The 22,278-nt window shown below is 41.7% G+C and overlaps 1 protein-coding gene across 1 annotated transcript in view; it reads left to right on the top strand.

Annotated features, from left to right (window-relative positions):
* The window catches only part of LOC140727143 (protocadherin-16-like), a 465,713-nt gene that overhangs the window by 5,678 nt on the left and 437,757 nt on the right, over positions 1 to 22,278 (top strand). The window contains exon 2 of the mRNA XM_073044457.1: positions 12,451 to 14,267. Within this exon, the coding sequence (XP_072900558.1) occupies positions 12,504 to 14,267 (1,764 nt within the window). The 5' untranslated portion in view covers positions 12,451 to 12,503. The remainder of the gene's footprint in view (positions 1 to 12,450; positions 14,268 to 22,278) is intronic.

The following is a 22,278-nucleotide window of genomic DNA, read 5'->3' as shown; positions in this document are numbered from 1 at the left end:
GTCCTGAGAGAGGTTGCTGAATAAATGACAGATGCATTGGTCATGATCTAAAAAGAACAATAGAGTGGACTATTATCTAAATGGGGAGAAGTTTCATACTTCAGAGGGGGAGAAGGGCTTAGGAATCTTCGTGCAAGACTCCTAGAAGTGAGTCTTACAAGTTGAGTCTGTGGTAAAGAAGGCAAATGCAATGTTGACTTTTATTTCAAGGGAAATAGAACATAAAAGCAAGGAGATAATGCTGAGCCTTTATAAGACACTGATCAGGCTGCACTTGGAGTATTGTCCATAGTTTTGGGCCCCATATCTCAGAAATGATGTGTTGTCATTGAAGAGAGTCCAGGGGAGGTTCATGAGGATGAATCCAAGAACAAAAGGATTAACATAGGCTCAATAGGTACATTTAATATCAGAGAAATATATACAATATACATCTTGAAATACTTTTTCTTTACAAACATCTACGAAAGCAGAGGAGTACCCCAAAGAATGAATGACAATTAAACGTTAGAACCCCAAAGCACCCCCCAGCACCCCTCTTCCACACACAAGCATTTGTAAGCCAAGGATCCTACTCAACCAGCAAAAAAGCATCAGTACCCTCCACCAAGCACTCAAGTGTGCAGCAAAGCATTGATAAAGACACAGCCTTGCAGTACCCCAGAGACTGGTAATTCACCCGGTAATTCAACATACCACAGGCTACCTCTCTCCCTAATAAGGGAAAAAGAGGTTTCTCCATTTCACAGCACGAGGGGAGACATAAACAACTTGCTGATTTATGATGTTAAGAATCTGTTACACCGCATTTTCCCAGCTCTGCACCCAGAGAATTGGTTCTGGATACATGGCTCCTGACATTCTGTGTTCTCCTGCATCGAGAGCACCAACCTTGAATCAACCCGTCTCCCAGAGCCACGAAAATCTGGCACCCTGAGGGCATGCTAGTCTTCCAGGCTGTGTCCTTGGCATATCAAAAAGCATCCGGTCGTGAGGCCCTGAGAGCAGGTCCCATTCCCGCAAAGAACTGAAGTCAGAGTGTAATTCCAGGTCAGGGTCTCCAAAAGAATCTTGAACAGGAAAAAAATAGATATCAAAGACAGAAATAGAGCTGTTTATGAAGATACAAGCAAAGGAGTCGCCGCTTAGCGCCATCTTAACTTTGCTCTGCCCTCCATATGAGGAGCATTTGGCAGCTTGGGGCCTGTACTCACTAAAATTTAGAAGACTGTGTCGGAATCTCATTGAAGCCTACCGAATGTTGAAAGGACTAGATAGGTGGATATGGAGAGGGTGTTTCCTATGGTGGAGTATCCAGATCTAGAGGGCACAGCCTCAAAATTAAGGAGTGAACTTTTAGAACAGAGGTAAGGAGGATTTCTTTTAGCCAGAGAGTTGTGAATCTGTGGAATTCGCTGCCACAGACTGTGGTGGAGTCCAAGTCCATGGGTGTATTTAGGGCAGAACTCAATCATTTTCTGATTGGTCAGGGCATCAAAGGGTATGGTGAGAAGGCATGTGTATGGGGTTGAATGGGATCTGGGATCAGCCATGATGGAATGGTGGAGCAGACTCAATGGGTTGAAAGGCCTTAATTCTGCTCCTATCCTTTTGGTCTATGAATCTCTTGACTCTGGCATGGTCCCGGAGGACTGGAAAATTGCAAATGTCACTCCACTCTTTAAGAAGGGAAGAAGGCAAATGAAAGGATATTATAGTCCAGTTAGCCTAATCTCAGTGGCTGGAAAAGTGTTGGTCTATTATTAAGGATGAAGTTTTGGGGTACTTGGAGGCTAATAATAAGTCAAAGTCAGCATGATGTCTGTGAAGGGAAATCTTGCCTGACAAATCTATTAGAGTTCTTCAAGGAAGTAACAAGCAGGGTGGACAAAGGAGAGGTAGTGAATGTCACTTACTTCAATTTTCAAAAGGCATTTGATAAGGTGCCTCACATGAGGTTGCTTAACAAGATAAAATCCTATGGTGTTACAGGGAAGATACTGACAAGGATAGAGGAATGGCTGACAGGCAGGAGGCAGTGAGTGGGAATAAAAGGGGCCTTTTCTGGTTGATTGCCAGTGACTAGTGGTGTTTGTCAGGAGTCAGTATTGGGACCGCTACTTTTCACAATTGTTTGTCAGTGTTTTAGAAACATAGAAACATAGAAAACCTACAGCACAATATAGGCCCTTCAGCCCACAAAGCTGTGCCTAACATGTCCTTACCTGAGAAATTACCTAGGGTTACGCATAGCCCTCAATTTTTGTCAGCTCCATATACCAGTCCAGGAGTCTCTTAAAAGACCCTATCATATCTGCCTCCACCACCGTCACTGACAGCCCATTCCACATACTCACCACTTTCTGTGTAAAAAAAAACTTAACCCGATATCTCCTTTGTACCTGCTTCTAAGTACCTTAAAAACTGTGCCCTCTTGTGCAAGCCATTTCAGCCCTGGGAAAAAGCCCCTGATTATCCACACAATCAATGCCTCTCATCATCTTATACACCTCTGTCAGGTCACCTCTTATTCTCTGTCGCTCCAACCTGTTTTCATAAGGAATGCTCCCAGGCAACATCCTTGTAGATCTCTTCTGCACCCTTTCTATAGTTTCCACATCCTTCCTGTAGTGAGGTGCCCAGAACTGAGCACAGTACTCCAAGTGGGGTCTGACCAGGGTCCTATGTAGCTGCAACATTACCTCTCAGCGACCTGAGGGCATACAAGGAAGCAAAAATTAGTGGGAAGACAGAGGATTGGGAAGTTTTTAAAAGCTTACAAAAGGAAACTAAGAAGGTCATTAAGAGGGAAAAGATGAATTATGTAAGGAAGCTAGCAAATAATATCAAAGAGGATACTAAAAGCTTTTTCAAGTATATAAAGAGTAAAAGACAGGTGAGAGTAGATATAGGACCGATAGAAAATGATGCTGGAGAAATTGTAATGGGAGATAAGGAGATGGCGGAGGAACTGAACGAGTATTTTGCATAGGTCTTCACTGAGGAAGACATCAGCAGTATACCAGACACTCAGGGGTGTCAGGAAAAGGAAGTGTGCGCAGTCACAATTATGACAGAGAAAGTACTCAGGAAGCTGAATAGTCTAAGGGTAGATAAATCTCCCAGGCCAGATGGAATGCACCCTCGTGTTCTGAAGGAAGTAGTTGTGGAGATTGTGGAGGCATTAGCAATGATCTTTCAAAAGTCAATAGATTCTGGCATGGTTCCGGAGGACTGGAAGATTGCAAATGTCACTCTGCTATTTAAGAAGGGGGCAAGGAAGCAAAAAGGAAATTATAGACCTGTTAGCTTGACAGGTTGGTGGTGTTGATTGTCAAGGATGAGGTTATGGAGTACCTGGAGGCATATGACAAGATAGGCAGAATTCAGCATGGTTTCCTTAAAGGAAAATCCTGCCTGACAAACCTATTGCAATTTTTTGAGGAAATTACAAGTAGGCTGGACAAGGGAGATGCAGTGGATGTTGTGTATTTGGATTTTCAGAAGGCCTTTGACAAGGTGCCACACATGAGGCAGCTAAACAAAGGTTCAAACAAGAGGACATCAGTTGAGAGTTAAGGGGCAAAAGTTTAGGGGTAACACAAGGGGGAACTTCTTTACTCAGAGAGTGGTAGCTGTGTGGAACGAGCTTCCAGTAGAAGTGGTAGAGGCAGGTTTGGTATTGTCATTTAAAGTAAAATTGGATAGGTATATGGATAGGAAAGGAATGGAGGGTTATGGGCTGAGTGTGGGTCAGTGGGACTAGGTGAGAGTAAGCGTTCGACACGGACTAGAAGGGCCGAGATGGCCTGTTTTCATGCTGTAATTGTTATATGGTTATAAAGTATAGCTGCTGTCTTGCCTTCTTTATAACTACATCGATATGTTGGGACCAGGTTAGATCCTCAGAGATCTTGACACCCAGGAACTTGCTCACTCTCTCCAATTCTGATCCCTCTATGAGGATTGATATGTGTTCCTTCGTCTTATCCTTCCTGAAGTCCACAATCTGCACTTTCGTCTTACTGATGTTGAGTGCCAGGTTGTTGCATGACACCACTCCACTAGTTGGCATATCTCACTTCTGTATGCCCTCTCGTCACCACCTGAGATTCTACCAACAATCAGCAAATTCTAGCTATCAATCTATCATATTCTACAATTCTATCAGCAAATTTATAGATGGTGTTTGAGCTATGCCTAGCCACACAGTCATGTGTATATAGAGAGTAGAGCATGGGCTAAGCACACACCCCTGAGGTGCGCCAGTGTTGATCATCAGTGAGGAGGATATGCTATCACCAATCTGCACAGATTGTTTGTGCTCTTCTGGTTAGGAAGTCCTGCTTATCTCTGTTCTAAATGGACATTCCTCTATTTTGAAGCTGTCCCCTCTAGTCCTTGACATATAGGAAATATCCTCTCCACGTCCACTCCATCTAGGCTTTTCTTATTCAATTGGTTTCGATGCGATGCCCCCTCATCCTTCAAAACTCCAGTGAGTACAGGCCCAGAGCCATAAAACTCTCCTCAAATGTTAACACTTTCACTTCTGGCATCATTCTTATGAACCTTTTCGGGACCCTCTCCAATGCCAACACATTCTTTATTAGAAAAGGGGCCCAAAAGTGCTTACAATAGTCAATGTGCAATCTGACCAATGCTTTATAAAGCCTCAGCATCACATCCTTTCCATTGATGTTGACACACAAGTAATAACTCTGAATAAAGAATGACTTATTTTGGCATTGAGTCACAGAGGGAAAGGCGTGACTAGTGGTGGGATTACATTGCAGCTTGTCTTCGTAGACCAAGTCCTATGTTGGTTTGACTTTCAAAAATGCATCATGTCATACTTAACTATATTGAAATCTATTTGTCTCTCCTTGGCGCACTTACCTATCTTATCCAGATCCCCCTGTAATCTGCAATAACCTTCTTCACCATCAATGACACCTCCTAATTTTGTGCCATCTGCAAACCTGCTGATCAAGATGTGCAAACACATCCAAACCATTTATATAAATAATGAATAACAAGGGTTCCAACACCAACCCTTGTGACACACTAGTAGACACTGACTTCCATTCTGAAAAACAACTCTCAACCACCACCCTCTGCTTCCTATCTCCCAGCAAACGAATGTAGGTTTGGTAGACGGAGTACAACATTTGTAAATTTGAGGTTGTCTGGGGAGCCTATTGCTTCATTTGTAAAAATCGCTGACAACAGTTGAGTTCCTGCATTGAGAATATTGTTTACATGGAGAGGGAGGGAGAGCAGCCAGATGTCTTGGTAAATATTGGTACCAATGACATAGGAAGGAAGGGCAAAGAGGTCATGAAAAGAGAATTTAGAGAGCTAGGTAGAAAGCTGAGAAGCAGGACTTCCCAGGTAGTAAATTCTGGATTGCCAGTGAGGCAATCCAGTGAGATTTCAATATAGATAAGTATGATGTGTGCATTTTGAAAGTCAAACCAACATAGGACTTGGACTATGAATGCCCGGGCACCTACTGTTGGTATGCAATGGACCAGTGAGGATAGGAACAGGATGATTTAACAAATTAATACATGGCTGAGAAGCTGATGGAAGTGGGTAAGGCTTCAAGTTCTTGGATCATTGGGATCTCTTCTGGAGGAGGTATGACCTGTTCAAAAGTGACGGGTTGCACCTGAGCAAAAGGGGAACAAATATTCTTGCGGACAGGCTTGTTAGAGCTGTTGGGGAGGGTTTAAACTAACTTGTCAGGGAGTGGGAACCAGAGTGAAGGGATTCAGGATAGCACAGATGGTAAAAAATCAAAAATAGCATGTAGTCTAGACTGTCAGGGATGGCAGGCAGATGATAGGGCAATGTTGCAGCCAGCAGTGTGAGTATCAGTGCATTAGGGATACAGAATCAAAAAGGAAAGCAAATACAGCATTAGATGTACTGAGTATATGAAATAAGGTGGTTGATCTTGTTTCACTATTAAGGATAGTCCGGGTATGATGTTGTGGCCATCACTGAATTGTGGCTGAAGGATGGTTGTAGTTGGAAGCTGAATATTCAAGGTTACATGTTGTACTAGAGGGATAGGAAGGTAGGCAGAGGGGAGGGGGTGATGTGGCTCTGCTGGTAAAGAATGGCATCAAATCAGAAGAAAAATGATACAAAGGATCAGAAGATGTTGAATCCTTGTGGGTTGAGTTAAGGAACTGCAAAGGGTAAAAGGACCCTAATGGCAGTTATATACAGGCTCTCAACAGTAGCTGGGATATAGACTGCAGATTACATTGGGAAATAGAAAAGGCGTGACAAAAGGGCAATGTTACAATAATCATGGGAGATTTTAACATGCAAGTCGATTGGGAAAATCAGGTTGGAAATGGATCTCAAGAGAGTGAGTTTGTTGAATGCCTACAAGATGGCTTTTTAGAGCAGTTTGTCAATGAGTCTACTAGGGGATCAGCTATACTGGATTGGGTGTTATGTAATGATATGGGGGTGATTAGGGAGCTTAAGTTAAAATAACCCTTAGAAGGTAGTGATCGCAATATGATTGTGTTCAACTTGAAATTTGATAGGGAGAAAGTAAGGTCTAATGTAGCAATATTTCAGTGGAGTAAAGGATATTACAGTGGTATGAGAGAGGAGTTGATTTTTGAAAGATCATATTTTAAGACCATAAGACATAGGAGCAGAATTAGGCCATATAGCGCATCGAGTCTATTCCACCATTCAATCATGGCTGATCCTTTTTTCCCCTTCTCAGCCCCATTCCCCAGCCTTCTCCCCATAATCTTTGATGGAGTATAGAAATTGTGGTGGCATTAGAAATGATCTTTCAAAAATCATTGGACTCTGACATGGTGCCAGAGGACTGGAAAATTTCAAATATCACTCCACTCTTTAAGAAAAGAGGAAGGCAGCAGAAAAGAAATTATAGACCAGTTAGCCTGACCTCAGTGGTTGGGAAGATATTGGAGTCAATTGTTAAGGATGAGGTTATGAAGTACTTGGTGACACAGGGCAAGATAGGACAAAGTCAGCATGGTTTCTTTCAGGGAAAATCCTGCCTGATGAACCTATTGGAATTCTTTGAGAAGATTACAAGTAGAATAGATAAAGGGTATGTAGTAGATGTTGTGTATTTGGATTTTCAGAAGGCCTTTGACAAGGTGCCACGCGAGTCTTCTTACTGAGTTAAGAGCACATGCTATTACAGGAAAATTACTGGCATAACTAGAGCATAACTAGGTAGGAGGCAGTGAGTGGGAATAAAAGGATCCTTTTCTGGTTGGCCGCCAGTGACTAATGGTGTTCCGCAGGGGTCAGTGTTCGGACCACTTCTTTTTATGCTGTATCTAAATGATTTAGATTATAGAATAGATGGCTTTGCCAGGTTTTCAGATGATATGAAGATTGGTGGAGGGGCAGATAGGCTGCCAAAGGACTTAGACAGATTAGGAGAATGGGCAAGAAAGTGGCAAATGAAATACAATGTTGGAAAATGCATAATCATGCACTTTTGTTGTAGGAATAAATGTGCAGACTAAATCTGAGATGCAAAGGGATTTGCGAGTCCTTGTGTAGAACACCTTAAAGGTTAACTTGCAGGCAGAGTCAGTGTTGAGGAAGGCAAACACTATGTTAAAAGTAATTTCAAAAGGATTTAGAATACAAGAGCAGGATGTGATGCTCAGGCTTTATAAGGTGCTGGCGAGGCCTCACCTTGAGTATTATGAACAGTTTTGGGTTCCTCATCTCAGAAAAGATGTGCTGGCAAAGGAGAGGGGGAGTCTAGGACAAGATGGCACAGCCTCAGGATAGAGGGGCATCCATTTAAAACAGAGATGTGGTGAAATTTCTTTACCCAGAAGGTGGTAAATTTGTGGAATTTATTACTACAGGCAGCTGTGGAGGCCAGGTCATTGGGTGTATTTAAGGCAGAGCCTGATAGGTTCTTGGTTGGATGTGGCATCAAAGGCTACAGGCAGAAGGCCAGGGAGTTGGGCTGAGGATGGGGAAAAAAGATCAGCCTTGATTGAATGGCAGAGTAGACTTAATAACCATATAACAATTACAGCATGGAAACAGGCCATCTTGGCCCTTCTAGTCTGTGCCAAACGCTTATTCTCACCTATTCCCACTGGCCCGCACTCAGCCCATAACCCTCCATTCCTTTCCTGTCCATTTACCTATCCAATTTTACTTTAAATGACAATACCGAACCTGCCTCTACCACTTCTACTGAAAGCTCGTTCCACACAGATACCACTCTGAGTAAAGAAATTCCCCCTTGTGTTACCCTTAAACTTTTGCCCCCTAACTCTCAACTCATGTGCTCTTGTTTGAACCTCCCCTACTCTCAATGGAAAAAGCCTATCAACGTCAACTCTATCTATCCCCCTCATAATTTTAAATACCTCTATCAAGTCCCCCCTCAACCTTCTATGCTCCAAAGAATAAAGACCTAACTTGTTCAATCTTTCCCTGTAACTTAGGTGCTGAAACCCAGGTAACATTCTAATAAATCTTCTCTGTACTCTCTTTATTTTTCTGACATCTTTCCTATAATTCGGTGACCAGAACTGTACACAATACTCCAAATTCGGCCTTACCAATGCCTTGTATAATTTAAACATTACATCCCAACTCCTATACTTAATGCTCTGACTTATAAAGGCCAGCAACTAGGCCAACTTGATGGGCCAAATGGCCATATTCTGCTCCTATGTTTTATGATCTAATATCTGGTCTCATCAGATATCCTTATGATAAGAGAAGTACAATGAAGATTTGTGGTGTGGGGTTTTCCCTGTACTCAGAGAATAATCAGACTGGGCATATGTTTTCTATTTAGGAGAATGAAAGGTGATCTTGTGGGACCATATAAAATTCTTGCTGAACTTGACAGGTCAGATCCAGTGATAAGGTCTATGGTATCTGGAACAGGTCTTTCTAAGGGTTCAGCCTCTCAGAATGAAAAAGATTTCTTCTTCCAATGGCTCAGTCACTGATGCAAATCAAGGAATCTGGAAATATTGATTGGAGATGAAAGATCACCTGGACTATGGTTCTGACTCTTGCTGTTTCTCAATTTATCATAGGTTTAAGATAAAAAGAGAAAGATTTAATTATGAACATTAACAAGTACATTAACAATTTTTAAGATGTGCTGGGTCAGGTACATGGATAGGAAAGGTTTAGAGTGGTATGAGCCAAACATAGGCAAATGGGACGAGACTTGGTTGGCATAGACCATTTGGGTTGAAGGTCCCATTTCTATCCTGTATGACTCTATGATGAAGAGTCCTGGTGAAGGGTCTCGGCCCGAAACGTCGACAGTGCTTCTCCTTATAGATGCTGCCTGGTCTGCTGTGTTCCACCAGCATTCTGTGTGTGTTGTTTGACTCTATGACTGTGTGTTGACATTCAAAATCGAAATAAATTCATTATGAAAGTATGTGTTTGTCACCATAACTACCTTTAGACTCAATGTATTGCAGACATTTACAGAAAAAATAAATGTGATATAATTTATGAAATCTATACATAAGCAAAGACTGACAAAGATAGTGCAAAAGAATACAAATTGTATAAATAATACAAATAGCAAATTAATAACGTCAAGAACATAAGTTGTAGCATCCCTGAAAGTGAGAGTCATAAGATTGTGGAGTCAGTGCAGTATTGAGTAAAGTTATCCACACTGGTTCAAGAGCCTGATGGTTGTAGGATAATATCTGTTCCTGAACCTGGTAGTGTGGGACTAAGGCTCCTGTACCTCTTGTCTGATGGCAGTAGTAAGAAGAGAGCATTGCTTGCATTATGGGGATTCTTGATGATGGATGTTGCTTTCTTGTAGCAAGGCTCCATGTAGATGTGCTTAATAATGGGGAAGGCTTTGCCTGTGATGGAGTGACCTGCATTCACTATTTTCTTTTCTAGCCTTTTCTGTTACTGGGCATTGTTGTTTCCATACCAGACTGTGATGCAACCAGTCAGCATATTCTCCACTGTATATCTATATTCAAATAGTATTGAGACATGTTCACTCACCAGTGGACTGCTGGTTATGAACCCCCAGAATGTCACATTCACAGCAGCTTTGAATGCCAATGTCTTTTATGTATCATTGGATGATTTTTCTGATATATGATAAATGTAAGTGTTTGTTTCAGTTGACAGCTACAGACATTCTTGATTTAGAAACATAGAAACATGGAAAACCTACAGCACAATACAGGCCCTACAGCCCACAAAACTGTGCCGAACATGTCCTTACCTTAGAACTACCTAGGCTTACCCATAGCCCTAATTTTTCTAAGCTCCGTGTATCCATCCAGGAGTCTCTTAAAAGACCCTATCACTTCCGCCTCCACCACCGCCACCAGCAGTCCATTCCACGCAGTCACCACTCTCTGCAAAAAAAAACTTACTCCTGACATTTAATCTTTGCAGTTGTAAGTTTGTTCTGACACCCAATAGTAACACTTTTGCAGGCAGTGTAAATGAAACAACAGAGAAACAAGAGTCTGTAGATGCTGGAAAATGGAGCAAAAACAATTGCCAGATGAACAGAGCAGATCAAGAGGTATTTGTGGAGACACAGGGGTGGTTCACATTACAAATGAGGATTCCATAAGTTATGGTCAACACATATTAAAATCCTGGACAGAAAGCCTCATTTTGAAAAAAGAAGCTGTGGTGGAGATGGAGAAATTGAGATAAAAGGATTTTGTCTTAACAGGAGAGAGGGTGGCAGGAGAGGTAGGTATTGGTGGACGGTTTGTCTCCTGAAATGAAGAAGAGAGGCGAACAAACGGAAGAGTAGTGTCAGATATAGTCCAATTGAATTTGATGGTAATCATGGTAGAGGCGAAAATACCCTTTCCATTACCATTGGTATTCTTGATGTGGCCTCTTCAATATCAACAAGACTAAGAGTAGACTTGAGAACCATTATGCAGTGTCCCAAGTCTCAAGTGTCTCTATGTGAGACACTTCGCTGTTCCACACAGTGAGCAGGGATGTGATGTTGAAGCTCTATAAGGCACTCGTGAGACTACACTTGGAGTATTGTGTGCAGTTTTGGGCTCCTTATTTTAGAAAGGATATACTAACATTGGAGAGGGTTCAGAGAACATTCACGAGAATGATTTCAGGAATGGAAGGGTTACTGTGTGAGGAACATCTGGCAGCTCTTGGGCTGTATTCCCTGGAGTTCAGGAGAATGGGGGGGGGGGGGTGGATCTCATTGAAATATTCCAAATGTTAAAAGGCTTGAACAGATTAGATATGGCAAAGTTATTTCCCGTGGTAGGGGATTCTAGGACAAGAGGACATGACCTCAGGATTGAAGGACATCCATTTAGAACAGAGATGTGGCGAAATTACTTTAATGAGAGGGTGGTAAATCTGTGGAATTTGTTGCCATGAGCGACTGTGGAGGCCAAGTCATTGGGTGTATTTAAGGCAGAGATAGATAGGTTCTTAATTAGCCAGAGCATCATAGAGTATGGGGAGAAGGCAGGGGATTGGGGATGACTGGAAAAATTGGATCAGCCCATGATTGAATGGCAGAGCAGACTCAATGGGCCGAATGGTCTTTTGGTCTTATATGAGGGGTGATTGAAAGTTTTGGGTCTGTATTCACTGGAGTTTAGAAGAATGATTGGGCATCTCATTGAAACCAATTGAATATCTAAAGGTCTGGATAGAGAGGATGTAGGAGGGATGTATCCTCTCGTGGATGAGGCTAAGTGCAGAGGGCACAGTCTCAGATGAGAGGTTTATCCATTTAAAAAAGAGATGAAGAGGAATTTCTTTAGTCAGAGGGTAGTAAATGTGTGGAATTCATTGCCACAAGTGGCTGAGGAGGCCAGGTCATTGAGCACATTTAAGATGAAGATTGATAGGTTCTTGATTAGTCAGGGTGTCTAGCTTCTCCCCTCCATCATTTCTCTCTTATCAGGTTCTGCTTATTACCTTCCCATATCTGTTTTTGCCTTACCCTTTACCATCCTCAATCTTGCTCCATCTGCTCTTTTCTCTTCCTTGTCACCCACCAGTCCCTGTCTTCATCACCCCCTTCTCATCCCTGTGCTCTCAGTCCTAATACAAGGTCTCTACTGCCTTCCGTCTCGCTCTCTACTCCATACTGGCTGCCTACCTGCACTCAGACCCAATACAAGGTCTCTTCTGGAAATGTTAACCTTCACTTTGCCTCCATAGATGCTGCTTGACTTGCTGAGTTTTTCCAGCAGCTTATTTATGTTAATTGAAACAATATTCACTCCTCATTTTACTTTTATTTTGCACAATTTAATTATTTGATAATTTTTAGTAATTCTTTAATGTCTTTGTGCTGTATTGCTGCTATAAAGCAACAAATTTCACATTGTGAATTTTACTGTGTAACACAAACATTTTCAGAAATTAAGAATTGTTGGAATTTTACAGATTTTAAAGAAATTCCTTGAAGAAAGAAGGCGGGAGTAACGTTGAAAGGGATTATGGATTCAGTAAGGAGGCCACTAGGCAAGTGCCAAGGTGTCTCTCAGTGGCTTCATGTGACGTTGGGAATCCTAGTTGGATGGTCTGTGACAGGATCAAGCGAACCTTTGGTTCTTCGTATTGATGAAGAACAGCCACCTTTCAGTATCATCGGTGATATAAATGCAGGGCTTCCACCTGGTCACATAACCAGCAGTTTCTTTACACATGAGACCGATGGCACCGGTATGTCTTCCGACTTAATCATTGATGAAACAACAGGGATTATTAAAACTGCCAGGGTGTTGGATCGTGAGTCTCGGGATAAGTACAAGTTTGTTGCGGTGAATTTGGGAGGTGATACAGTTGAGGTGGTGATATTAGTCAATGATATAAATGACAATGCTCCAGTCTTTCCTACCAGTCAGATGCGACTTAAAATACCTGAGCAAACGCCTGTGGGAACACGATTCCGCCTAGATTCAGCTATTGATGCAGATGGGGGTCAATTTAGCACACAGGGATATCTTATACAAGATGGAAATGTTGGGCAATCCTTTAGGCTGGAAACTAAAAGGCTAACAGAAACATTAGACCTGGAACTTGTGGTCAATAATCCTCTGGACAGGGAAGAGAGATCCACTTACACTTTGATAATTGAAGCTTTTGATGGTGGAACTCCACGCAAAACAAGTCAGATGACTTTGTACATCTCTATTTTGGATGTTAATGACAATGCGCCAGTGTTTAATCAGACTCGATACCATGCCATAATTTCCGAAAGTTTACAGCCTGGAACCAGCTTTCTTCAGGTGTTTGCCACCGACATAGATGAAGGAAATAATGGTGTGGTTATTTATGAGATCAACAGGAGGCAGAGTGATCCCAGCCAATACTTCGCCATAGATTCAAAGACTGGTGTAATCAAATTAAATAAAGGATTGGATTATGAAATGAAGAAAGTCCATGAGCTGGTGGTCCAAGCTCGAGACAATGCCTCACAGCCTGAACTAACAACAGCATTTGTTACTGTTCAGGTGAAAGATTACAATGACAACCAACCCACTCTTACTATCATCTTTCTCAGTGAAGATGGATCACCTCACATCTCAGAGGGAGCTCAGCCTGGCCAATTTGTGGCCAGAATCTCAGTGTCTGATCCTGATTATGGAGAATATGCCAAAGTCAATGTGTCTTTGGAAGGTGGTGATGGTAAATTTGGACTGACTACCAAGGACAATATTATTTATTTGATATGTGTGGACCAGATGTTAGACCGAGAGGAGAAAGATAGTTACCAACTCAGTGTTACAGCAACTGATTCTGGAACACCACCTCTGAGGGCAGAATCCACATTCACCATTCATGTAACTGATGTTAATGATAATCCACCAATCTTTGACCGTTCAGGGTACAGACAGTCCATTCCAGAGGTTCTATACCCTGGGAGCTTTGTGCTGCAAGTAACAGCAAGAGATAAAGATGAAGGTGCTAATGGTGATATTGTGTACAGCATTGTTAATAGCCCAGAATCTCATTCTGATTGGTTCACCATTGATCGGGCTACTGGAGTGATTACTACAGCATCAGCACTGGATTACGAGGCAGATCCAGCTCCCATGTTGACGGTGGTGGCGACTGATCGAGGAAGCAAGCCCATGTCTTCCTCCGTTACTGTCACCATTGCGATCCAGGATGTGAATGATAATGAGCCTGTATTCAGCAAAAACTTCTATAATGCATCAATCAAGGAAAATGAACCAGCTGGGACCTGCTTCCTCCAGGTAGGCCACTCTATGCTGATATACTTTCTGATAAAACTTACAACTTGAATTCATGAAGGAGTAAAGGGTTGGCAATGAGGTGATAATTTAAAGTGAGATGTCACTTTGGGTCATGTCTGTGAACAGTCATTTGAGAGTGAATGATTAATTAAGATAATGGGAGTGAAGTGGTAATGGGGTTATATTTTCAGTGTTGGAGATGAATGTGTTTGACAGTTTTCCTTGGAGGAAGGAAGTTGATGCCTTTCCAATCACAGATACCCTGTGCAGGTTTGGTAAGCTTCCTTATCCAACAAGATATTTACATGGAAACCACAGGGGAAAACAAGCAAAGTTACTCCTAAGTAAGTTAAGGTCCTGCACCACAAAACCTCTTATAAATCATCCTAACAATGGACCCATGAAGTATTCAAATAGGCGGGTGGAATGTTAGCCAGTGTATCAAGCAATGGAGCACTATGTGTTGTAAGAAATGTTAAAGTTGTGGACCTCTGGTGCAACCCACTGTACACTGAGCTGAGCATTTCGGAGTTCAGAATCAGGTTTATTATCACCAGCATGCGTCATGAAATTTGTTAACTTAGCAGTAGTGGTCCAATGCAATACATAATATAGAAGGAGAAAATCAATCGATCAATCAATCACAGTATATGTATATTAAATATATTAAAAATTGTGCAAAAACAGAAATAATGTATATTAAAAAAGTGAGGTAGTGTTCATGGGTTCAATGTCCATTTAGGAATCAGATGGCAGAGGGAAAGAAGCTGTTTCTGAATCGCTGAGTGTGTGCCTTCAGGCTTCTGTACCTCCTACCTGATGGTAACAGTGAGAAAAGGGCATGTCCTGGGTGCTGAGTCTCCTTAATAATGGACACTTCCTTTCTGAGACACCACTCTTTGAAGTGGTCCTGGGTACTTTGAAGGCTAGTACCCAAGTTGGAGCGACTAAATTTACAACCCTCTGCAGCTTCTTTTGATCCTGTGCAGTAGCTTCTTTCCCCCATACCAGACAGTGATGCAGCCTGTCAGAATGCTTTCTACAGTACATCTATAGAAGTTTTTGTGTTTTTATTGACATAACAAATCTCTTCAAACTCCTAAAGAAGTATAGTCGCTGTCTTGCCTTTTTTTATAACTATATCGATATGTGGGGACTAGGTTAGGTCCTCAGAGGTTTTGACACCCAAGATGGGCATTTTGAGTTCTGGTACAGAACACCATAATATAAATAAATGATGGTAAAGTTTGAATGATGTTGAGATCTGTGTTCATAATAAAAGTAAAAATCATCCTCACAGTGTGTGAAGTCATGGTTGCTTTCAAGATCAGCCTGAAGTGACATTAAGTTTGAAGAATTTAAGAAAACATCTAGAAATAGATAAAAAAGTACAAAAATATCTACTTGGTCCAAATGGAATAGCAGGGAGCGGGGGGGGGGGGGGGTGGAAGAGGGGAGATGTAAAAAGGTGAAAGTTTACAGTAGAAGCACAATTTGCAGCTGGAACAGTAATTGTGTTTGTTTCAATGGAATTTCATCAGAACTGTATCTGAAATATCTCTGGTGAATAAACGATGTTTGTTGTTTCCACACTGCTTGGCACGTTTTAGTTTCACAGGTCCTAGGTGGGATTCGTTGATGAATTATTTGTATTTATGGATTTGTAAGGTCATGTATATTATGAACTATGATAGAAATAGGCTGGTTTTTGAATGAATCATAGGATCATTGTCATACAGCACGGAAAGAGGCCAATCTGCATGACTATTCATGTTGACCAAAATTTGCATCTAAGCTAGTCCCATTTGCCTGAATTTCGCCCATATCCTATCTAGGTACGTACCTGCCCAAATGTCCTTTAAATGTTGTTTATGTACTGGTCTCAACCTCTTCCTCTGGCAGCTCATTCCATACAGTGACCAACTTGTTGGTGAAAAAGTTATCCCTCAGGTTCCTATTAAATCTCTCCCCTCTCATCTTAAACATGCTATCTAGTTCTTAATTTCCCAGCCCTGAGAAAAAAGGCTCTGACTATTTACTTTCTCAGTACCTTTCATAATTCTATACATCTCTATAAGGTCACCCTTCATTTTCCTACACTTCAATGAAAATGTCTCAACCTACTCAACTTCTTGCCATCACTTAACCCTCCAAGTTCTAGCAACATCCTTGTAAACCTTCTTTGCATTCTTTTTATCTGAATGACATCTTTCCTATAGCAGGGTGACAAAAACTAAGCATAATACTCCAATGTGGCCTCACCAATGTCTTTTACAACTGCATCAGAAAATCCAACTCTATACTTGTGTCCTGACTGATAAAGACCAGCATGCCAAAAGCTTTCATAAGATTTTCATAAGAGAAAATCTGCAGATGTTGTAAACTCAAGCAACACACACAAAATGCTGGAAAAACTCAGCAGGCCAGGCAGCATCTATGGAAAAGAGTACTTTGGACCGAGACCCAAGGATCTTGGCCTGAAACATTAGACTTCAACAGTCTAACCTCACCTTTCAGAACTAGGCCCAGAGTTCTGTAGAATACAACTTTACAAGATTCAATGCTAATTAAATCAGATTATCCCAGTGAGCTGCAGATTCTCTGAAATGATTTTACCAACTATCTTCTAATCCTGATATGAATGATTTTAATTCTTGGCTGCCACTAGTTTTTGATCACACTTAAGGAAAATAGGAACTTGCAGTACATAACTATGTGTTTCATATATAAGAAGCCAGAACTGTACTCCCTGGACTAGGGGAGTTTAAGAAGGGACATGATTGAAGGATATAACATTATCAGGAGCATAGATATGGTAGATTACTGGAAATTTTCTCCATGTCAGAGATAAGTAAAACTGGAGGACAAAGATTTAATATAAGGAGTAAGAGATTTGGAGGGATCCAAGGGTTCTTTTTCACCCAGGGAGTGGTGAGTACCATGGTAACATAGTAGTTAGCGAAGTGTTATTACAGCTCAAGTCGTCAGAGTTGGAGTTTAATCCTGTGTCCTCTGTAAGGATTTTGTACCTCTTCCCCGTGGAGTGTGTGGGTTCTCTCGGGTGCTCCAGTTTTCTCCCACAGTCTAAAGATATACCAATTAGTAGGTTAATTGGTCATTGTAAAATGTCCCATTATTACAGTTAAATCAGGCGTTGTTGGACTGTGCAGCTTGAAAGGCTGGAAGGGCCTATTCCGCGCTGTAGCTCTAAATAAATCAATAAATGCACTAGAGAAAGTGTTGGATGCGGACTCACAGAAAGTATTTAAAAAGTGTCCAGACAACACTTGAATCATTTGAGCAAGGCAGCTATGGGCCAAGTGACGCAAGCTGAGTGCCCCCGGGCAGCATAGGCATTGTGGGCAAATTGATCTGTTTCCATGAGGTATGACTCTATGCCCACCAAACTAATCCCTTTTGCCTATGTTTGCCATGTATCCTTCTAAAACCCTCCTATCCATGTACTTATCCAAATGGTTTTTCAAAATATTGTTATTTACCCACCTTCAAGCAACACACACAAAATGCTGGTGGAACACAACAGGCCAGATAGCATCTATAGGAAGAAGTACAGTCGACGTTTCGGGCCGAGACCCTTCGTCAGGACAGTTGTTTGAATTTCCAGCATCTGCAGATTTTCTCGTGTTGCGTATTTACCTACCTTAACCACTTTCTGTGCCATCTCATTCAATGTGTCAATCTCCTGTGTGAAGAAATTGCCCCTTAAGACAATTTTTAATTGTCCACCTTAAATCTATGCCCTCTATTATTTAGCTATCTTTCCCTGGGAAAAAAGACTCTAATTGTCAATGCTAAATATACCCCTCATGATTTTATACACCTCTATGATTTATAAATGTCTGATAGGTTTCCCCTCAGCCTTTAGACCATAAGACATAGGAGCAGAATTAGGCCATTCAGCCCAATGAGTCTCCTCTGGATGCTCCCACCACAGAAAGCATCCTCTCTGCATCCACCCTATCTAATCCTTTCAACATTCAGTTTGCCTTGCACTTTTTCCTTTGGAATAGTGATGGCTCTCACTCCTGTTCCCTGACACTCACGGACCTCTGGCACACTACAAGTGTCTTCCACAGTGAAGGCCAATACTGAGTACTTATTAAGCTCATCTGCCATTTCTTTGTCCTCCATTACTGCTTCACCAGCATCATTTTCCAGTGGTCTAATGTCAACTCTCACCTCTCTTTTTACTCTTTATATAACTGATAAAACTTTTGTTATCCTGCCTTATATTATTGGCTAGTTTGCCCTCATATTTCATCTCTTCCCTTCTTATAGCTTTCTTGTTGCCTTTTGTTGGATTTTAAAGGTTCCCAATTATCCAACTTTCCACTTACTTTTGTTACCTTATATGCCCTTTCCTTGGGCCAACTGGTGGTGTAGTGGCATCAGCACTGGACTTCAAGGGAGATGGTCCTGAGTTCAAACCCAGCAGGGTCCCAATCTGGGCAGCACAGAAGAAAGGCCTGGCAGTTTACTTCGGTACCTTGCCATGAAAACCCCATGGATTCTATGGTCCATGAGGTCACGAAGAGTCAGACTCAACTGAACGACTGAACAACAAAATACCCTTTCCTTGGCTTTTACACAGTCCTGAACTTCCCTTGTAAGCCACGGTTGTCTATCCCTGCCATTTTGGAACTCCTTCTGTGGGACATATCTATCCTGCACCTTGTGAATTATTCCCAGAAACTTCAGCCGTCTCTGCTCTGCCATCTTCCCCGTCAGTATCCTCCTCCAATCCGCCTGGGCAAGCTCCTCTCTCGTGCCTCTGTAATTCCCTTTGTTCCATTGTGATACTGATACATGCGATTTATGCTTCTCCCTCTCAAACTGCAGAATGAATTCAATCATACTACGATAACTGCCTCCTAAGGGTTCCTTTACATTTAGGTCTCTAATGAGATCAGGATTATTACACAATACTCAATCTAAGATAGGCTCAAACACAAGCTGCTCTAAAAAGCAATCTTGTAGGCATTCAAGAAACTCCCTCTCCTGCAATCAAACACCAACCTGATTTTCTCAATCTCCTTGCATATTGACATTCCCCATTACAATTGTGTCATTATCCTTATTACCTGCCTCTTCCAAATCCAGCAACCTTTGATGCTACAGAGAAAACAAGCCAAGGTTGACCAACTTCTCCTTTTAGTTCATCTAGGCAGCATCCTTGTGTACCTCTTTTACACCTTCTCCAAAGCTTCTACATCCTTCCTGTAGAGCAGGGTTAAATTGGTTGGTAGCTGGGTGCTGCTCATTGGGCTGGAAGGGCCTGTTCATCCTGGTGAACCTCTTCTACACTCTCGCCAATGCCATCACATCCTACCTATAGAGCAGGGATTCACAATCTGGGGTCCATGGATCTTTCTGTTAATGGTAAGGCTTTACAGTATAAAAAAGGTTGGGAATCCCTGCTATAGAGTATATGAGGCTATGGTTAAATCGGCAGGAGGCTGGGTGTTGTGGTTCATTGAGCTGGCAGGGCCTGTTCATCCAGCTGAACTTCTTTTACATTATCTCCAAGGCATTCATATCTTTCCTATAATTTATACTAGGCTAGGGTTAAATCGACGGGTTGCTGGGTGCTGTGGCTCATTGAGCCAGAAAGGCCTGTTTCGCACTGTATCTCTAAATAACATTTAATAAAATAGGAAGTTTGCTGACCAATGGTCTTCTACCTTCTCATTTTGGTCACATTATTATTGGAAAGACATTGTCAAGCTGGGGAGAACACAGAAGAGAGTTATGAGAATGCTGCCTTGACAAGGGAGCCTGAGTTATAGGGAGAGGTTGGCCAAGCTGAATCTTTATTTCTGGAGCACAAAGGAATGACGGTTGATTTCATAGAAGTTTATCATATCACAAGGGGTATGGAAGAGGTGGATGGTCCTAGACTTTTTCCCAGAGATGAGGAGTCCAAAACTAGAGGGCACAGGTACAGGAAAAGAGAGGAGACATTTAAAAAACACATGTCAGCTGATTTTATACAGTAGGTGGTGAGTACCTGGAATGAGCTGCCAAAGTAGTCAAGGCAGGTACAATTACAACACTTAAGAATCATTTGGATAGGTACTAGAGGGAAGGGGTTCAGAGGGCTATGGGCCAAATGTGGGCAACTGGGACTAGCAGGGAAGATGCTGTGGTTGGCATGAATTCTCATGGAGTTTGACACAGGGTTGATGTTTTTTTTCCTGGCTGGAATGTCTAGAAGAAGGGATCACATTCTTAAAAAAAAGATGTCATCTATTCGATTGGGTTGAAAAACGATTTCTCCACCTGAGGTTGATGCAGCTTTGGTGATAGGAGAGTCGCAGTCACTGAGAATAGATATTTAGATAATAGCAGATAAAGGATTAGTGAAGAAAACGTGCAGAAGTTAAAAATTGGCTGTGATCACAGGTTCGATGGGCTGATTGGACTGCTCTAGCTTCTATTTCATCTGTTCTTATGCTACATAAGATTTCAGAGAACAGAATTTAAAAGATTCCTCAGGAGCTTGAAGGCTTTTACAGGCATGCAGAGGCTGCACTTTAAGCTCCTTGGCACGAGGCCAGTGAATGGGTTGAGGGGCCCAGCTCATGATTTACATAAAATGAGAGAACAGTGTAATAGCTGTTGCCAAGACCCCCAGGTGTTTGTTCTCACCCTAAGCTAATAACTCTCGGCAGTTCCGGAGAGTCAATCTGAGGAAAACTCGAGGCCAGATCAGCTGATCCATTAACTCTCTACATTTCATCTCAGTCAAAATGGTTCCTAGATAGGGTGTTGTATACCGAGAATCTCTGGGAACTAAATCAAAGAAACATTCATTGACCTATCCTCCTGACTTTTGCTCATTTTACTTGGGGTCAGGGGTGAGATGCTTAAGATGTGGTTTTTATTTTGGGATGGGGGAGGGGTGTAAGAGACAGGAGTTTGATGTGGGGGAGGTGAGCTAAGGATTTGCATTATGAAGGGGAGTGACAGGACTTTTACAACAGTCTCCAGGAGCTATAGCTGGTAATAATTTTGCTGGCAATATGAGATGAATTCTTGTGTTAGCCAAAGTGAAGCATTCTGCAGAAAATCGCCTTGATTGAGAATTCACCGTCTCATTCATCGAGGGCTCTTCATACTTTGTAAAGACTGTTTGATTACATTTTTCATACTTTGTACATTTAACAGCAACTTGATCATTTTAATACATGGAAGGAAATGATCCTGACAGACTGTTTGTTAAATCATTTTTATGATGAAGTTTGTGTCACTGGCAAGTAAGAAAGCAACTTTGTAGAAACTATAAGGTCAGAATCATAATCAGAATCTGATTTAATATCATTGGCACACGTCTTGAAATTTGTTGTTTGTGGCCACAGTACATTGCAATATATACTTAAAAATACTATAAATTACAATAATATATTTTAAAAATAAATTAAATAAATACTGCAAAAAAATATCGTGAGGTAGTGTTCATGGGTTCATTGTCCATTCAGAAATATGATGATGATGGGGAAGAAGCTGTTCCTAAAACATTGACTGTGTGCCTTCAGGCTCCTATACCTCCAACTTGATGGTAGCAAAGAGAAAAGGACAAGTCCTGGGTGATTGGGGTCTTGCTGGATGCCACTTTCTTGAAGCATCACCTTTTTGAGGTCCCTAATGCTGGGAGGATAGTGCCCATGATGGAGCTGGCTGGGTTTGCAGCTTTCTGCAGCTTTTTCCAATCCTGTGTAGTGGCTACTCCATACCAGACAGTGGTGCAGTCCATTAGAATGCTGTTCATGGTACATCTATAGAAATTTATAGCCACTGTCATGCCTTCTTTGTTAACTGCATCAATATGTTGTACTCAGGATAGATCCTTAGAGGTGTTGACACCCAAGAACTTGAAACTGCTCACCATTTCCACTGCTGATGAGGACAGATGAATATTCCCCCATCTTCCCCTTTCTGAAGTTCATAATCTATTCTTTAGTTTTACAGATGTTGAGTGCAAGGTTGTTGC

Source organism: Hemitrygon akajei, chromosome 4 (genome assembly GCF_048418815.1).
Source record: "Hemitrygon akajei chromosome 4, sHemAka1.3, whole genome shotgun sequence".
Lineage (NCBI taxonomy): Eukaryota > Metazoa > Chordata > Chondrichthyes > Myliobatiformes > Dasyatidae > Hemitrygon > Hemitrygon akajei.
The sequence above is the reverse complement of the archived record's forward strand: the minus strand, read 5'-3'. Positions and strand labels throughout refer to the sequence as shown.